Source organism: Elgaria multicarinata, chromosome 6 (assembly GCF_023053635.1).
Source record: "Elgaria multicarinata webbii isolate HBS135686 ecotype San Diego chromosome 6, rElgMul1.1.pri, whole genome shotgun sequence".
NCBI lineage: Eukaryota > Metazoa > Chordata > Lepidosauria > Squamata > Anguidae > Elgaria > Elgaria multicarinata.
The window spans coordinates 80366324-80383204 of NC_086176.1; the positions used below are offsets into that span (position 1 = coordinate 80366324).

At 39.6% G+C, this 16881-nt stretch overlaps 1 protein-coding gene and 1 long non-coding RNA gene across 4 annotated transcripts in view; one reads left to right on the forward strand and one right to left on the reverse strand.

The window, feature by feature from the left end:
- Positions 1-16881, forward strand: part of HAPLN1 (hyaluronan and proteoglycan link protein 1) — a 71179-nt gene that overhangs the window by 32571 nt on the left and 21727 nt on the right. Inside the window, exons 1-2 of one of the 3 annotated variants that reach the window (XM_063129644.1) lie at positions 11808-11939; positions 12507-12632. In XM_063129644.1, coding sequence (XP_062985714.1) covers positions 12533-12632 — 100 coding nt within the window. In that variant the 5' untranslated portion in view covers positions 11808-11939; positions 12507-12532. Of the gene's footprint in view, positions 1-11807; positions 11940-12506; positions 12633-16881 lie in introns of those variants that run through there. The other 2 variants (XM_063129645.1, XM_063129646.1) reach the window with 2 other exon arrangements.
- Positions 3886-13039, reverse strand: LOC134400939 (uncharacterized). Its single transcript, XR_010025603.1, has 3 exons — positions 13020-13039; positions 8971-9147; positions 3886-4876 (listed from the first exon to the last, which is right to left on the reverse strand). It is a non-coding gene; the product is annotated as an uncharacterized LOC134400939 (long non-coding RNA).

Consider the following 16881-nt stretch of genomic DNA (forward strand, 5'->3'; position numbering starts at 1 on the left):
CCTAATCTTCCCTGTTGAGTTTAGCAAGCTGCCATGTAGGCTGTGAAAGTGTTTAGTTTTGTTTTGGTTTTGTGTGCTTATTATCATACCTGTAGATCAAGCACACATTTAACATGATAAGAATTCATTGCAGTCAGAGTTTTATAAGGTATCTCAAATAAGATTGTACATTATTTTTTTAGATAATGCATTTACCTAGTTGGCAAAGTTAATTTGCAACCATCATGAACAGAGTTTACAAGAAAAGTTTTTTCCTCAGATAAATAAAGAATGGTTAATAGAGATAAGAAAGTAAGCAGTTATATATAGTTAAATTCCCAAATACTTTTCAGTATCAATGTTGCTAACATTTTAAAGCAAATCTAAGAAAATGAAAATGAAAACACTTTAGCACCCTTTAGAAGTGAACAAGCTTCAAGCATGTGGGAGCATCTACCTAGTTTATTATTAGAACTCAAACTGCAGTAACCTGAACCAAGTAAAAATAATGGTTGTGGGGAAGAGGAGGAGCTAGATGTAAAATGCTGGTTAAGAGAGTGGAGGCAGTTACTTACTGCATCTCAAGGCTGGGATAACCTGTGTATTCAAATCTACATATGAGTTAGATCTGGGATTCTAATGCAGCTCTAAATCTACATCTGAGTAAGATCAGGGATTCCAGCACAGCTCTAAAAATTATCTAGCAGAGCTGCGCAAAGACCTGGTCAAAGGGAACTACTTTACAGATGACGAACATTGAAGTTTTTACTTCTCTCTCTCTCTCTCTCTCTCTCTCTCTCTCTCTCTCTCTCTCTCTCTCTCTCACACACACACACACACACACACACACACACACGCACACACACACACCCCACACACACAAACAGATGCATTTTTCCTTCTTTTAAGTGCGTTTCTATCTGGCAGACCCAGACAGGAACATTCTCATTTATTTTTTCACAGTGGAACTTCATGTGACTAAATTATTTACCTGGGGATGACACAAACCTTGGGCTTCGTAAATTCTCTCATGCTGGTGCCATTTGCTACATGTACAATGTGTTTTCCAAGGGGAGCAAACCACAGAAGGGAGTTTTCCACAGTGCAAAACAGATCCACTGTTCTCTGGTAATCTTTGCCAGATGAGGCATCCTGATGTGTCTTTAACTGGTTTGTCTCATATTCTGGACAAGGCTCTGCAAGCAAAATGTTTTTAGAATCTACGTATGCAGCAACACCCTGCTGGTAGTAACTGGACAGCACTAATAATCTTTTTCCATGTTGGTCACATCAATGTTTAAAAAGTAATTTCTGTAGCATCAGCTACCATGAGACCTCCTATAAACTTCAGTACAGGGCTTTTCAGAAGACACTTCAGGCTCTATGGTTGGCAAAACTGTGGTTCTCTGAGGTTAGCACTAACCACAAGCTGTGCTGTCACACACAACATTTTAAGCCATGGTTAAAATGGTTTAAACCCTGCTGCAGATGGTCCAACTGTGGTTAGTGAGTGAGCAGGGTTCAGCAAAAGGCACTGCACAAGACAGTTTAAACCCTGATGCTTCACCAAAAGCCTTAACCAGCAGGGTTTAAGGTGTCTTCTGAACAGCCCTATAGTTGAACAGAATTCTCACTGAGTATATAATTCCCATAGCAAACAGTGATCCTATTTGGTGTAAATTATACTCTGCTTTCAGCAGGGGTTTGGACTTGATGACCTTATAGGCCCCTTCCAACTCTACTATTCTATGATTCCTACACAATGTTCATCATCGCAATAGGAACTCCCTCATGTTTGAAGAAACCTATTTATGTCGCCATATCTTACAATAGCATTCCAGATGCATGCAATGATCATATGGGTGGGGTTGGCATGGAGTGGGGAAAGCAGGCTGTGTCCTATGTGCATTCACTAGAATGTCTGGACGAGGTAGTCACATGTATGACTGTATGCACGGGGGTCCTTTCAGCCATTGTAAAGGAACATGCATAAGTCATAGTAGTGAGCCTGCTGCTTTGATGGTGCCCCCTTACATGCATTCACTGAACATGCTTTGTACACCTGAACAGGACTAAGGTTGTAGACCTATTTACATGAGGAACATTGGAAAAAGTGGGAGTGGGGGATGCTTCTGGAGCTGCCACAGCTTGCTTTGCATCCCAAAAGGAATTATTGAAAGGGAAGTGGATTTTGGTAGAGATCCAGATGAAAAACCCAAGGCTGCCAAACCTTGTGCAGATTAGAACCATGCAGTTCTACTTTTTAAAAAGTTTGGTGATGTACCAGTCCTCTTCAATTGGTCCACCATGGTAAAGCAATGTACTGTTTTTTCTGTTAAAATGCATTATTAGCTATCTTTTCCATTTATCCCTCTGCACACAAAGAGTCTTTTATTATTGGGCAAACTAAAAATATTACTTAATATTACTGAGTGTCAGGAAGAAAAGAAACCACTCTAATACTTAAAGTTAGAACACTGAATAGTGAAAGTTAGAAAATGGCTTCAGTTATAATAGACTAGATTTCAAACCTATATAATTGTAGCTTTGTCAAAGTCATGCAATTATATTCCACAGAGTTATCCTCTAGTAGATAAGGGGTTTTTTTCCCCTCACACATTTGTTGTTGTTGTAACTTCCCTCTCAAGTTTGGTGAGAGGGAAGAATACCAGAATTCTTTTTCCAAAAGTCTTTTTTGGTTCTATAAGGACCCAGCTTTTGTAGGAGCCTGGCATTAAGTGGTTATTTATAAGACTTTTAATCAAAGTTTTATTTGAGACATCCCAAGCATCCAGAGATGTTTTGCAAGTGGTAACTGAACTATAGAGACATGAGCCCAGAACGTCCTTGAAGATGAAAAACTGTCCAATGGAGTTGTTGCAATATCTTGGACAACAGTGGCTGGCAGAACATACTCCAAGGAGAACTGTATCTGTATGTTCTTATATGAGCATTGCACCTGTCTAAACAGGGACTGGCTCGAAGCATTTTTCTGGTGCCCCCACTCATCCCACAAGTCATGGTGCATAACACCCAAGGTTGATCAAGTTATTGGGGCATCCGAGTCAAAAAAAATGCACAAGCGCCTCTCCATGTGATTAAAAAATGTAATAAAAATAAATACTAGTTTTCTGCCTTTTCATGACATCCAAAGTCAGCTGCCTAAGGTGGCCATCTCACTGCATCTAATGACAGGGCCAGCTCTGGCTCCTGAGAGTAGGAGGCAAGATGTTCAAAAGTAGGTTGCCAAACGACTGATGTTATTACATGAGTAAGCTCACTCTTTTAAAAAGCAACAGAACACAGCCACTGTGAATTTGATCCTTTTTTCATTGAGCCCAAATAGCTCAGGCAGTGGTTCAGGAAAACATTAAAGTAACATGTAAAGACAGCATAGTGTTCAAAGCTTTTCTAAAACTGTGTTCTACTTGTTTTCAGTGCTGCTGTTGTACTGAATTGGAACATAGATTTTTTTCTGTGCTTAGCTTTGCTTTCCAGCATTTCAAATACCTTTTGAATGCCAGAATAGGATGACTAACCTGTGTGTTTCAAAACAACCAACGAGCAATTAAATAGACACATGGTGCTGAAAAATTCATCATGTTTCTAAATTTTGCTGAAGATTCATACTGATTTTTTGCTGCTACGTTAGCTATATCTTGTCAGGGGTATTTGGCTGACAAGGCCTAAATGTCAATTTTTTAATAAGATTCTTCCAGGTTAACAAATGAAACTAATTAATGGGCAAAGCCAAAGCTGCAGAGTCTCCTGTGCCTATACTGTGGGTATAACGTAGGCTCTGTTATCAGTACTATCTTATCTAGTGGCTGTGAAGGGTATTATTTTGCATCTGACCTGTCTTGTGTTCACTCACACAGCTTCTTGCATTGCAACAATTATTTTTTAGTATTCTAAAATAAATTTGGAGTGGAACTAGCTATGCTAAGTTGGCCAACTATGCAAGAGCAAGGATAGAAGCTTTACAAGAACACTAAAGTATCTGGCTCCGTATAATTCAATTTGATGCAGAGATGTCTTTGCTGAGTTGGTATTGCTTTTGTTGCCTACAAAGAATCATTACTGGCAATCACTGAGATGGGATCAGCTATTCTTCAAGAAGGATTATTGTTCAAAAAACAGCCTTCAGCATCCTTAAGAACATTGTTTGGTGGCCAGTCTTGCAGTAGATGGAGAAATGTATTGAGAGCATGGTTTTCAACAACAGCTCAGGCCTCTCTAGGTTCTTACAGGCATTTACTATCTGTTACCTTGGCTTAAGCATTAGAGTCAATGACACAAATTTCTCTGGCTAATTCTGACTTCCAGGATGATTAGCTACTTATGTCCCAGAGTTTCTTGTGATGAAAGATGGTATAGAAGTGTTTTAAGATAAATAAATCAAAGTGTGCAATGCACCTTTCCCATTGCTACGGTTCCGATTAACACCAAATCTCCTTGTGGTTTTCTCCCTGTTTCTGATGAAGCAGCTCCAGAGGAGCCACATTATGGTCTTCTGCCTTTGCTTTCTTCGGAGCTTGCACCACACAAAAGACGACTGCGGAAAATGTCCATAGCTTCAGGCTGTATTGCCCTTCCTGTGAAATCTCTGTGGTCTTCTGAGGTGGGGTGACTGTCTCCCCACCTACTTCCTTCCCCATGTGTGCAGTCTTAGACTTGTAAAGGGGGCCCAGTGGATGTTTGAGGCAGTGAGAATGATGGCACAGACGCAAGAGTCCCTTCCCTTCTCCGTCTCCAACTTCACACAAAAGAGATGAGATCCAATCACAAAGATTCCCCTCCATGCACGTGATTAATGTCTTATTAAAATAGATTGTGTGCAGTAGCTTCTTAAAATGTCTTGAATGCCTTGACTAGTAGGGATGTGGGTCTTCTTTCTCTGAAGAACAAGAATTAGAGGAATGGTTTTAGTCTTATTTGAAAGAAAATATCAATTCACTCTATTTGATGCTAAGGGTATTTATATCTGAGCACAAAATGCAGGCCTCAATAGTAGAATGAATAATAGAGGCACTTTTAAAGACATATAGACAATAATATTAGATACTATGGTAATCTTGCGGAGGTTATGTTTACAAATATTAGTAAGCCTTGTAAAAGGACCAAAAGAAGAGTATAAATACAAAAATAAACAGATAAAGAGCTATGCTATATTCAACATTAGGGCTGGCTATTTCAAAATTCACTCCAGAGAAAAGAATTAACAATTTCCATCTCTGCTAGAAATAAGTCAATTATCAGAATTGAGTATAAATATCAAAGCATTTCTTTATCATTTCTATTGTGATTCTCATTGTCATTGTATTTCATTCTACATGGAGGAGTTTGCATTATTAAATAAGAAATATCTATAAGTGCAATTTGCAAAAACTTTGTCTTAAATTCTTGAACCAAAAACATTGAACATTTTGTAATCTTTTCCCAAACTGCTGATTTCTCTTCTGTTTTGGCTTTGCCTTGGCTATGGCGCATATGTAACACCCATTTCTATTCCCATCACAGTGTAAACCAAGGTTGGCTATAGCTTTGAGCAGGGCGGGGTCTTAGACAGAATAAGTGCTATAGTCCGCTTCCCTATTTTTTGCCCTAGCCCCTCCACCCCATTTTTGGTGCTGGTAGTGGCGGAAGTAGAGTTCTTCTTGTCATGGCACCTCTGGCTGTATGCCATATTGATTCTTCATGATGCCTCCCCAGATGTAGTGTTGGAGCTGGGAGCATTGTAGGGAAATAAGTTTGGTGGCCAGCTGTAAGTTGCTGCAATGAGTGGTGTATAAAATCTGTTTGTTTGTTTGTCTTTTAAATGAAGGGAGGGGAGCTCTCTGATACCACTGAGAGCTCCTTTTGCTGAGATCACTGAAAATAATTGCCCAGGGTTCATAAGAGTTATCAAATCACTGCTACAAATCACTGCTACAAAAATATTAAATGAAAACACAACCAAGCATTACTGTTTCTCCTCTGGGCATCCATGACAAAAGTAAGAAACAGTTCTGATAGAACAGTTTGCTTTCATGAAATGGCTTCTAGAGAAATCAGTTTGGGTAAGAAGACTAAACACTAATTTAAATTTCATGCAAATAGATTTTCCATGCAACATGTTCTTGAATGATCCTATTAACTGTATCTATCTGTTGATCCAACCACAGCTTGTCCTAGAGCTTTTACTCAGATTCACACAAAGTGTTTTTAAGTATACACAACCATGGAATAACTCCAGGCATTATCGTCTGTTTGCAAAATGCCGCAGTTGAATAGGACCAGAGAGTATACCAGTGCCAGTATTATATTCTTTCTAGATACTGGGCTGCTATTTCCCCCATAGCTAAAATTTACAGGACAGTAGAGTATTGCATTGCATGCAATAATTAAATAGTCAAATCCCAAAGCAGTCATGTTGTGGGATTATAGGCCATCAAATGAAAATCCAAGCCGCCAATATTAATTGCTTCCTCATCACAAGAAAAATGGATTTCCTTCCATTGTGGTGCCCTATGAAATATGCATGCAGAGAATTCACAAGGTGTTCTTTAAAAATTCATCCTTATTTCTGTAAAAGAGAAAAATTGATGCAACAACAAATTGACTAACAAATCAAATGCAGTATAAGACTGCTGACCTATAATTAATGATTTAATAGTAACCATTAAGTTGATTATAAATGGAAATTTTGCTCTGATACGGTGGTTGCTAACTATGGTCCTTAGTTGACCTTCAGTTTCAAATTGCCATGCAAAAAAAGACATAATAATTCCACCAACGGCAAGGAAATTGAAAAAACAGATTTGCCAAATGGTTTGGTCAAGGTTAAGCTGAAAGAAGAAACAAACTGGTGCTCAGAAAATTGCAAACTTATGGTGTGTAGTACAGCCATTGAATTTCAACTTCTAGTACTTCTCAGGTCAACATAAATCTTGCACTGCCTTGTTCCAGTGGCAACAATTATCTGATAAAACATGATCTGATAAAGCATGTTCCAGATCAACTGTTATAGCGCTTTCCTTTGGAACAAGACAGTGCGAGACGATAAATCGGAAATGAATTGGGTATATTATATCCCATAATAAGCTTTTGAGAAGACATGTATAAATTGCATGGTAAAACACTACCTGAGAGGATTGTTACCTATTCTTAACCCCACCAGGAGCACATCCTGTTAACCCCCTGAGGACTGCAGTCTGTTGGGAGCCACATGGGCAAGAGTGGGTGGGTGGGGGCAGGGTCCCTCTCTGCTCCCCACACTTCCCCTCACTACCCAATCATCGAGATTGTGGGGGGCACACTTACACTTCCCTCCTCCCCAAATCTGGATGAAAATTACCCCCACTGCTAATAACCCTTTTCCTAAGCTTAATATCAAATGGGGAAGGGGTTGTATCTTCATGAAGATCACAGGTGGCAGACAGGATTAAATGTCATCTTGTCCCCACCCCTCCTCTGCTCAGCTGACATTTATCTGTACCCCATCTCCCCAGAGATCAGTGGAACACTGCAGGCAGGGAGACTTTCAAAGGATTTTTCTTTTCCTCCTTGAGCCCAGAGTCTCGGCCACTTCTTGTTTGGGCAGGAAATTCTTGGGTGGAACCTGGCAGAGCTTCTGGGAGCCATGTGCAGGCCACAGGTCATGGGTTGCCCACTCCAGCTCTATACATCCAAAACTTTAAAAGAATTACAAAACCACTAACATTACCCTTGTAAAGACAGTGTGTATGTGTGTGCGTAGTTTCCTCGAGATCCACAGTAATGGTGTGATTATACTTTACCACAGTACATAGAAACAACATTCTTCATATAAAGGCAAGGATCAGTGAAGCAATTACAAGAGGGGTCTTCAAGTTGTTTAAATAGTGGTAGCTGCTTGTTTCTTTATATCTCTAAACTAGACTTACCCAACCTGGTGTTTTGGACTGCAGCTTCCAGCCTTCCACACCATTGCCCATGTTGGCTGGATCTGATGGGAGTTGAAGTCCAAGATATCTGGAGGGTACTAGGTTGCATGTAAATAACAGTTTGCACACAGCAGCACATCAATTTGTGCAACTGCTTTTTGTGGAGGGGGGAAGAAAAAGAAGGCCTTCATGTGCAGAAGTTGTTTTGAAAAACAAGGACATAGAAGATGCTCTGCAAACTTTCCATGGATTTTTGAGAACATGGTGAAGTATGCAGAAATAAAGGGACAGCTTTTGTACAGCACTACAGCTCTTGCCCACTATTCAAACAGGAATGGTCCCGTTGTAAACAAACATATGGTGTCACAAAGCTATCCAGCTCAGCATGTCTCATTAAGTCCATGAAGCCAATGCTTTCACTGTGTGTCAGAGCCTCTGTGTCCATTGCTGGCATAAAAATCAGTGGCTGTAATGGAAACTGAGAAGTCTTTCAAATACTGTGTCTGTTGGCAAAGCAAAACCAATTGCAGCCAATATCTGAATTTATAAAGCAAACTTTTCCTAAACAGGATAGTGAGTCAGAACTTTTGTATTCAAATAAAGGGGTACTTTGCAGTGTATGCCACCACACATGTTTTCTCTGTTCTGTTTCAATTCCCTAAGCTAGCAATCAGTTAAGAATGGGAAAAATAAATATGACCTTCACCACCTAAGATAAACTGGTGTTGATTAATTCAATCTTGAGAGAATTATTTCTATTCTTCTCATAGAAATGGGGAGGACAGGATAGATACTGCGCTAAAGAGTGGGTGGGTAGGTGGGTGGAATTTATCTAGTGATAATTTTAGGACCCTTAAACAGAACCAAAGTCTTAAGCATTGTTCTGCATTGACATTCAGAAGTAGATCAATAGAAGTTTATACATACACACACATACACATAGTGCTGTGCCAAAAATAGCTCCCACATATTTTTCAATCATTCTCATTCAATTTGATAGGGGGGAAATGCTTTCCAAAAGAAATTCAAAGGAGAAGGGATTTTAGAGAAAGTTTTCATGGGTTTGGTTCAGGGTTCTAGTGCTTACCTTCCTTATGAGATGGCTGAGGAGTGTGTGTGTATTTCATTGTACAGCCATCTCTCTGACAGCCTGTAGCCTCCTTGGCTTCCCACACTTCCTACACAGGTGAAGACATCATAAATTTATTTCTCCCATGTGGTGTTTTCAGATCAGGAAGTGCAGGCAACCTGGGAGACTGTAAAGCTGTGGAGAGATGTATAATAGAAAGAAAAATACAGACAGTACCCTCAGCCACCTCACGGTGATTAGTTAAAGTCAGAAACACCTCCAACACACATTCCAAATAAATAATAAACTGCCCTGGGAATGAGGTAGAAAAATGGAATTCTCTTTCATGGAGAAAGAAAACTTTCATGAAATTCCTGAGATTTTTCTTACCTCCTAGAAATAAGAGGACACTTTTCATAATTTTCTCCACATTTTCTTCACAATTATTTTTTGTGGTGGCTGTATTCCCTACTCTCAGTGCCCTGAAGTGATGCTAGCTATATGGGGCATTGTGGGGTGTGTGTGTGCAAAATGGGGGCCAGGCTGCCAACACATTTGATGCTGTTGCCACTTGCAGTAGCAATGCAAAATAACCCAAAAACCCTTAGGGGAAATAGAAAGAAGCTGTTCTACAACAGGTGCCAATAGTGATGCCTACCTGTGAGAAATTGTTGAAGAATCCTCCTCCCCCTGGAGAAATTCAGTGAAATTGTCCCCCCAATCTCTTTGCCCACACATACAGTGGAGAATTTGGAAAGTCCACTTGCACACAACTCCAATATATACATATGAGGGATGGGACAACCAGGAATATCTGAGCTCATCAGAATGCTCTGAAGTTCACTTGAAAGCTCAGTTCAGCTAACTCCTGTTTTTGTTTGTGACACATTTTTTGTTGTTGTTCATTTGCATGGGAAAATTTTCCCCATTGACTAAGGCCTTAGCTAGACCTAAGGATTATCCCAGGCAAATGGAGGGGTCGTTCCTGCCTGCTCCCGGGAGCCCCTGTGTGTCATTTGGATGCACAGGGATGATCCCGGGATATAGGCCTGGTCTAGCCATGGCCCAAGATATGGAAATACATTTTTTAAAAAACACATTTCAAAGTGAACATTTCTTTAAATAAATTTTAAAAAACACCCACGAATACGTATTTTTCAACTGCAGTCACAAATTCGGGAATGTGCAATTTCCCCCCAAAATAATGCATTCTGATTTGGGGCTGTGAATTGGGCGAGTTTGGTTGTTTTGTGGACTGAAATGAAATTCTAATACCCCCCTCAATGAAAAAAGCAATTCATGTTTAGCTGACCTGTTTGGAACTGCGATCAGTGGCTTGGTTCCTCAGATACATCTCCAGATGTTTTTGATGTTAACTGCCATGTACATTGATGGTGCTATATAAATAAATAATAATAATAATAATTTTTGACTGCTGGCCATGTTGGCAGGGTCCTCTGGGAGTTAAAGTCCAAGATATCTTGAGATCTACCTTTTGCCCACCCCGATGTAGATATTTCTACCAAAGGATCATTAGCGCAGTCCAGCTAGGGGGTATATCTATAAGCTTCTGTCTGGACAAAGAATGCTACACATAATATTCTAGGCCAGCGGTTCTCAACCTGTGGGTCGGGACCCCTTTGGGGGTCGAACGACCCTTTCACAGGGGTCGCCTAAGACCATTGGAAAACACATATTTCCGATAGTCTTAGGAAACTGTATTGACTGAACTATGTCATGTATCATCTTTTGTATTATTAAAGCTATTGTTATATATTTTATTTTCATTAGCAAACTATCCCATGACAATGGATCGTGTAGAGAAGAACGAAAATAATTTTATGGTTGGGGGTCACCACAACATGAGGAACTGTATTAAAGGGTTGCGGCATTAGGAAGGTTGAGAACCACTGTTCTAGGCCCTATCTAGCTGATGGAGCTGTGCATGGGTAGCTCTTGTTAAAAGATATGTAATAGTACAAATAAACTGTTTGATTTCCCTTTCTCTTCCTTTCCCAGGATTGTTGATTAATACCATCACTGATTACTGATTACCTGGCTAGTGCAGCTACTCTATATACATCCCATTGGATCAGGGCACTTATGCTTTAGCAAGCTGGTTATAATCCATTCCACTACACTGCCTGCCTATTTAGTAGGTAGTCTTATATTGACAAAGCTAGTTCTAAAATAATGATGAATTGCCCTAATTCCTACCTCCATCATTGCCTCCTGGCATGAATTATAGTGGTTATTACCAGTGAAACAGTCCTGCTGACATGCTTCTGCTGCAGGGGAACATCATGGATTGGCTCAGGATGCCATTCAGGATGCCATGGTGTCCTGTTGGAACAGCCTTTGTACCCGCTCCTAAACTTATATTTGCAAGAAGCAGCAGCTCATAGATTAGACTGCAAAACCACTGGGGCCTAAGGAAGACACTGTACAGTCAGAACTAGGTCCAAATCTTGACTTCTTTAGAGGGATTTTAAACTGTACTTTTGCTTCAGATTGACCCTAAGTTCCAACGCAAACAAAAAAGAGAAGGTAAAGTGCATTGTCTGTTTCAGCACTATTCTTTCTTATTTGCAGAGTGTTCTGGTCACACACAAAAATATTTCCATGCACATTTTTAAAAAGAGAGAGAGAAAGAAAGAGCGAATGAGAATGCCGAGCTATGAAAATGATTCATTTAAAGAACATGACAGTACAAACTTGTGTATCAGAGCGCTTGCATTTTGTGCCTTCTTATCTATTCTGGTCGTCGTTTGCTTAATTACTACTCTGAGGCTGGCAGAGATTTCCCCTGCAGCACTCAGCAGCTCTGCTGACTGCAGAGACCCTACCTGGCACACAATTTAGTGCGTCAGCATTCTAGATAGAAATGAATGAAAATCAATCAGGGCAACTGCAGTGGTAGCACATGCAACTCTAACCTACTTTGTGCATGGTTTTCAACATTTCACTGTAGACTAGATTCTAAAATGGTAAGTGTAACTGAAATAAAGTATGCCTTTAGTGTTCAGCCAGTATGCTCCTTAGATTAGATCAAGACAGTACACTCCAATGCTAAATTAACTAGGATGCAAAAAAAAAGCTGTATTAGATGCATTACAATACATACTATATCTGAAATATAGTACATATTTGTTTAATGGAGATAAATAGAATAAATTCATAGCACTAAGCAGACCAACAAACCAAAATCCACGTAAGATTTAAGAATCACAGTCTTATCTTATTTATATTTTACAATTGGGAGAGGATAATTTCATGTTTCCATTCTTATACTTTTAATGGACAGAGTTTTTCAATCAGCTATCTCAACTGATTAAGTGTCAGTTAATAGCCTATGCAGCTATCTCCCTGGTAAGGAGGACAATCTTTTGCAAGATTTTTCTTTAAAGTCACTTGCTGCTCTAAGTTTTCAAGCAGAGTGGGTTAAATCTTCCTAGAGCCACGAGAGAATGATGGGGCTGTAACAAGTTGTGCAGTGCATCACTGTTAAGATTTCCAAATTTCATCAGCTTCTTTTATATGTGCTGCTCTCACAGTGAAGAAGAGTCTTGAGCTATAAAAGATGAAGAGTCTACTTTTCCTGGTGCTGATTTCTTTCTGCTGGGCTGACCATCATGCTGCCAACTTCACTCTGGAGCATGACAGAATTATCCACATCCATGGTAAGTAAAATCAATTTAAACAACAGTTGTGATGCTTTACTGAAACGTTAAGATGTGCTATATGTGTATTAGCTGTCTTTGCTATTGAGTTGGATTATTATGCTGTGAACAATGAAACTTGCACTGCTTTTAGATTTGAATTGCAGTTATTCAATATGCAACCCTGCAATGATTTCTCAGATGAAACAGGTTTTGCTAAAATTAAAGTGCATGCATATGAAAGCAGCAAGTAAGCAGTTGGCTGAGATGTAAAATCCTTACTGCAGAACAAATATGATCTAAAATATATCATATAAGACCTCTATGTCATAGACTTATTATTAAGACATAGTTCTGGAAAAAAGGAGAGATCAGTGGGCAACTTGAACAATATAAAAAGTAGCTTACCTCACTAAAGAGATGCCTTTTCCACATACCTTTTCATTTGTATAAAACACTATGTTCCCGCTCTGCATAACCGTGTATATCCATTTGAATCCTAAAGCTTATGGTTGGCTGTATGATGCTTTGAGGCTGCAGTGCAATGCAGCTGTTTTTTTCAGTTCCAGCTACAGCAGTTGAGGGTCATCCTGTATGAAGCAAGCCAAAACGTTTATTTATGCAAAAGTGACAGGCAGGATAAAAGACATTTTGCTTCTCTCACTTGTATACATTAAATGTTGACTACTGAAATTATGCAGTCTGTAGGTGCCTTATCAAGTTTGGAGGTTCCTGAATGGTATCTGCACTTTCTACAAACATATGCTGCACTTAGCGTTTGCAGGTCTCTCAGTGGGGATTGAGTCTCCAGGTACCAGACCCTGATTTCAAGGTCAAAAAAGAAGTTGCACAAGAATGCAAGCTGTGTGGTTTAAAGGGGATGTTAACATTCAGGCTAAAAACAGAAGGACTTTGTAAAACACTGTTCCTAAGAATTCAGCTCTGGCCATTGGAACTATTGTGTAGTTGATAACAGTAATTTGGACTGTAACTTTAGCACTTCTATACCAGCATTTGATGGGAGGGAAAATACCCGAATATTTAATGTATGTACGCTTTTTTAAAGTATCTCAGGGGAGTTTGAATTTGTCAGGGAAAATGTGTTACTTATTGATCAGAACATGGCCTTACTTTGTACTTAACCCACGACCTTCCCTCAAAGAACCCAGGGAAAGGGATTTAACAGAAGAGGGTGCCTTTTCAAACACCAGCACTTTAATTCCATATTAACCTTAACCATAAAGTATCTTTACCGCTTTGTAATACATTGATATTTAGGTGGAATGTAAACTACCTGGAATATTTTACTTTGTCTCAGGACCAAGAAGAAAAGTAGTTGCTATTCATGTTCTGATGCATTGATAAAGGCAGTGTGGAGGACGTTGCCTTTTAAAAGGTTACTCTACCCAACTATTTTTATTAAATGGTACAGAAGTAGTTGCATTTTAGATTGCAATGTCCTTTCAAGCAACCCAGGGCACAAACCAGCACTAAACTCTAGCAGAAACTCCAATTAGGTCACTTCCAGACCATTTATGCCATTACCTTGCCTCGTTCACAGAATTATAAGGGTGAGGTGGGGGTCCAGATGTCTTCGTCTTTCACTTGTAACCCTCCCATGTTTTCCCACTGCTTCCACCTTTTGGTCTCACATGTTAGGAAGAAAAAAGGGGAATAGCTGCACAGTGCCTTCAAATTATTAGTAAAATAAATAAATAAATAAATAAATAAAAGACAAAGGTTCATAGGAGGGCAATGAAAAATGGGGATATGGGCAGGGGTGGATGGGAAAGTCCTATTAGGAATTGTTGAAAGAACTGGCTATGTTTATCCTGGAAAAGAGAAGGCTGTGACTGGACATGACAACACTCTTCCCTTAAGGGCTTGCATATAAGAGTTCAAATGTTCCCTGCTGCCCTACAGGGCAGGACTATGTCTAAAGGGCTTACAGGAAGTTAGATTTTAGTTTAGTAGTAGGACTCCGACAGACAGAGCCTTCTCTTGATACTTAGCAACCATTTCAGCCCATGCACTTATAGTTAAGAAAATGTAATCCCTTGTGAACCACCCACAGAGCTTCGGCTATTGGGCGGTATAGAAATGAAATAAATAAATAAATAAACAAACACTAGAGAGGTCAATACAGTAGATGAAAGGTGGCTCATGTTCAAGGACTATAATTTACTTCTAATCAGTTTAAAATGTTATAGCTATACATCTGAGTGATACAATGTTTTGTTGCAGAGGAATAAGAATTATTTCAGGATTCACCAGAGAGCAATGTAACAGCCGCAGCATAGAGTACAATCTTAAAATAAACATTCTTTAAAAATTCTAATATGGACATGGGGCATTCAGCTTAGTGTTCAAAATGAGCCAACATTACTGATTTAAGCTCTGAAGCCAAAATAAATAATGAAGAGAAACGTTGGCTGATTTATTATGGCCCAAACAATAATGATACAAGACATATCTAAACTATAAGTTTTATGCCACCAGTTTAGCTGTCATGCCTTCACACAAAGAATTTTGGCAACTGCAGTTTGATGAGGGTGCAGAGAATTTTGTACTGCAGTTTCGAAGGCTCCATGGAAAAAAGGACTTAAACCAGTTTAATGCTGGAATCCTGTGCACACCTACCTACCTGGGAATAAGATCACTTTGAATATAGTGGGACTTGATTATGAGTAAGCTTACTACTCTAAATAAAATATGAAGATATGCCCTCTGAATGCCCGAAGACATCCTCCTTTAACTGGATTTCTGCCAACATGGAGCAGGTCCAGATGGCCCAGGGAGGTCCCTATCTGAAAATCTGGGTCATAACAAAAATTGCAATTAAGTTAGAGGACATGCATTATTTATGGTCAGGGCTTTTCCATTTCTGTTTCCCACCAAATATCTAGCAGTATTTGGGAAACTTTTTATATATAAATCATATATAATATGATTTTAATGACTACAGATTGTTTATATCAGCTGTCTCTTTTATATATGTAGAACATAGTTATCTCTTGAAATGGTTTTGATGCAATGCAGCAATCCCTGAAGTTTTTAATTTGTCAAAGTTCTTGTCGCAAGTTACTAAAGCTGCCTATCACTTGGTTTTAAAATTTTCATTAACCAAAAGGTATTTGTAAGGAGGGTAATATATAATTAAATATGTGCCACCCCCCAAAAAAGCTAATTTAAGAAATTAAGACTTCCACTACCTTCCATTGGTACAATGAACATTTAGAAACCTATCTGAACCCTTTGTAGTCTGATTCTCATATATACATCATGCTGCTTTTCATCCCTTTCCAGGGAACTCCAACCTTTTTGGGGGTCAATGAGCACATCTGGAATTTTGAGGAAGTTTTGTAAGTGTGATCACAAAAGGGCAGTTGCCACCACTCACAAAACATGCATTTCAGAGGAAGGCAGACTGGTGAGGCCCAAGAACCTGAATACAAGACAGAGGTGGAGTCTGAGTCCCCAAACACAAACCCACTACTGAACCCACAGTTCTCTCTCTCATTCAGAAGCCCCAACTTTCTCTCACCCCAAATCTCAGCACATGAGATCTATTCATCCAGTCTCTCTTTTCTCTCGCGCGCTTTTTCTAATCCCTTCACATACATTCGTCTTTGCAGCCCTCACAGTCTCCTTTGCCCCTGTTTCTTCCTCCCCATGTCAAGTTGTCCTCCCAGCCCAGGTTCCTTCTTCCTATAGCTTCAACCTCACTCCTTGATTCCTGCTCCTGCTCCATCAAGTGATTACCATCTCTCCTCTGGTTTACCCAGTGCCATCCCCAAACCTCCTACCAGGCATCAATGGGATCTGTTCCTTTTTCCCCTCCAGAAACCCACCATCTTAACTTCTGAATCCATGTGGGTCCTGGAGGCAATTCAGGGGTAAAGGTGGCAGGTAGCTGGAGGCTTGTGCTTCACTTTGAAGTGCTCTTGGCCACCAGATATCTGTAGGAAGTTGTTGGATGTGTCCATGACCAAAGTGGTGTCCATGCACATACATTGATTACCTCCACCTTATTCCTATTAAGACCCCTTTCCTTACTGCTTCCTTGTGAAACTGCCCTGCATAATTCCCATCACTGAATATAGAGTACTTTTGAGAATCTCTCAGCTGTAGATAACACACACACAAACGGTCCAAACTGAGGGAACTTTTCCATCAACTGAATCAATTGAAGTCAATTTCTAGGTGGAGCGTGTGAAAGCCACATGTGTGAGGAAATAAATCTTAACAAAATAAAATCCATTTTATCATG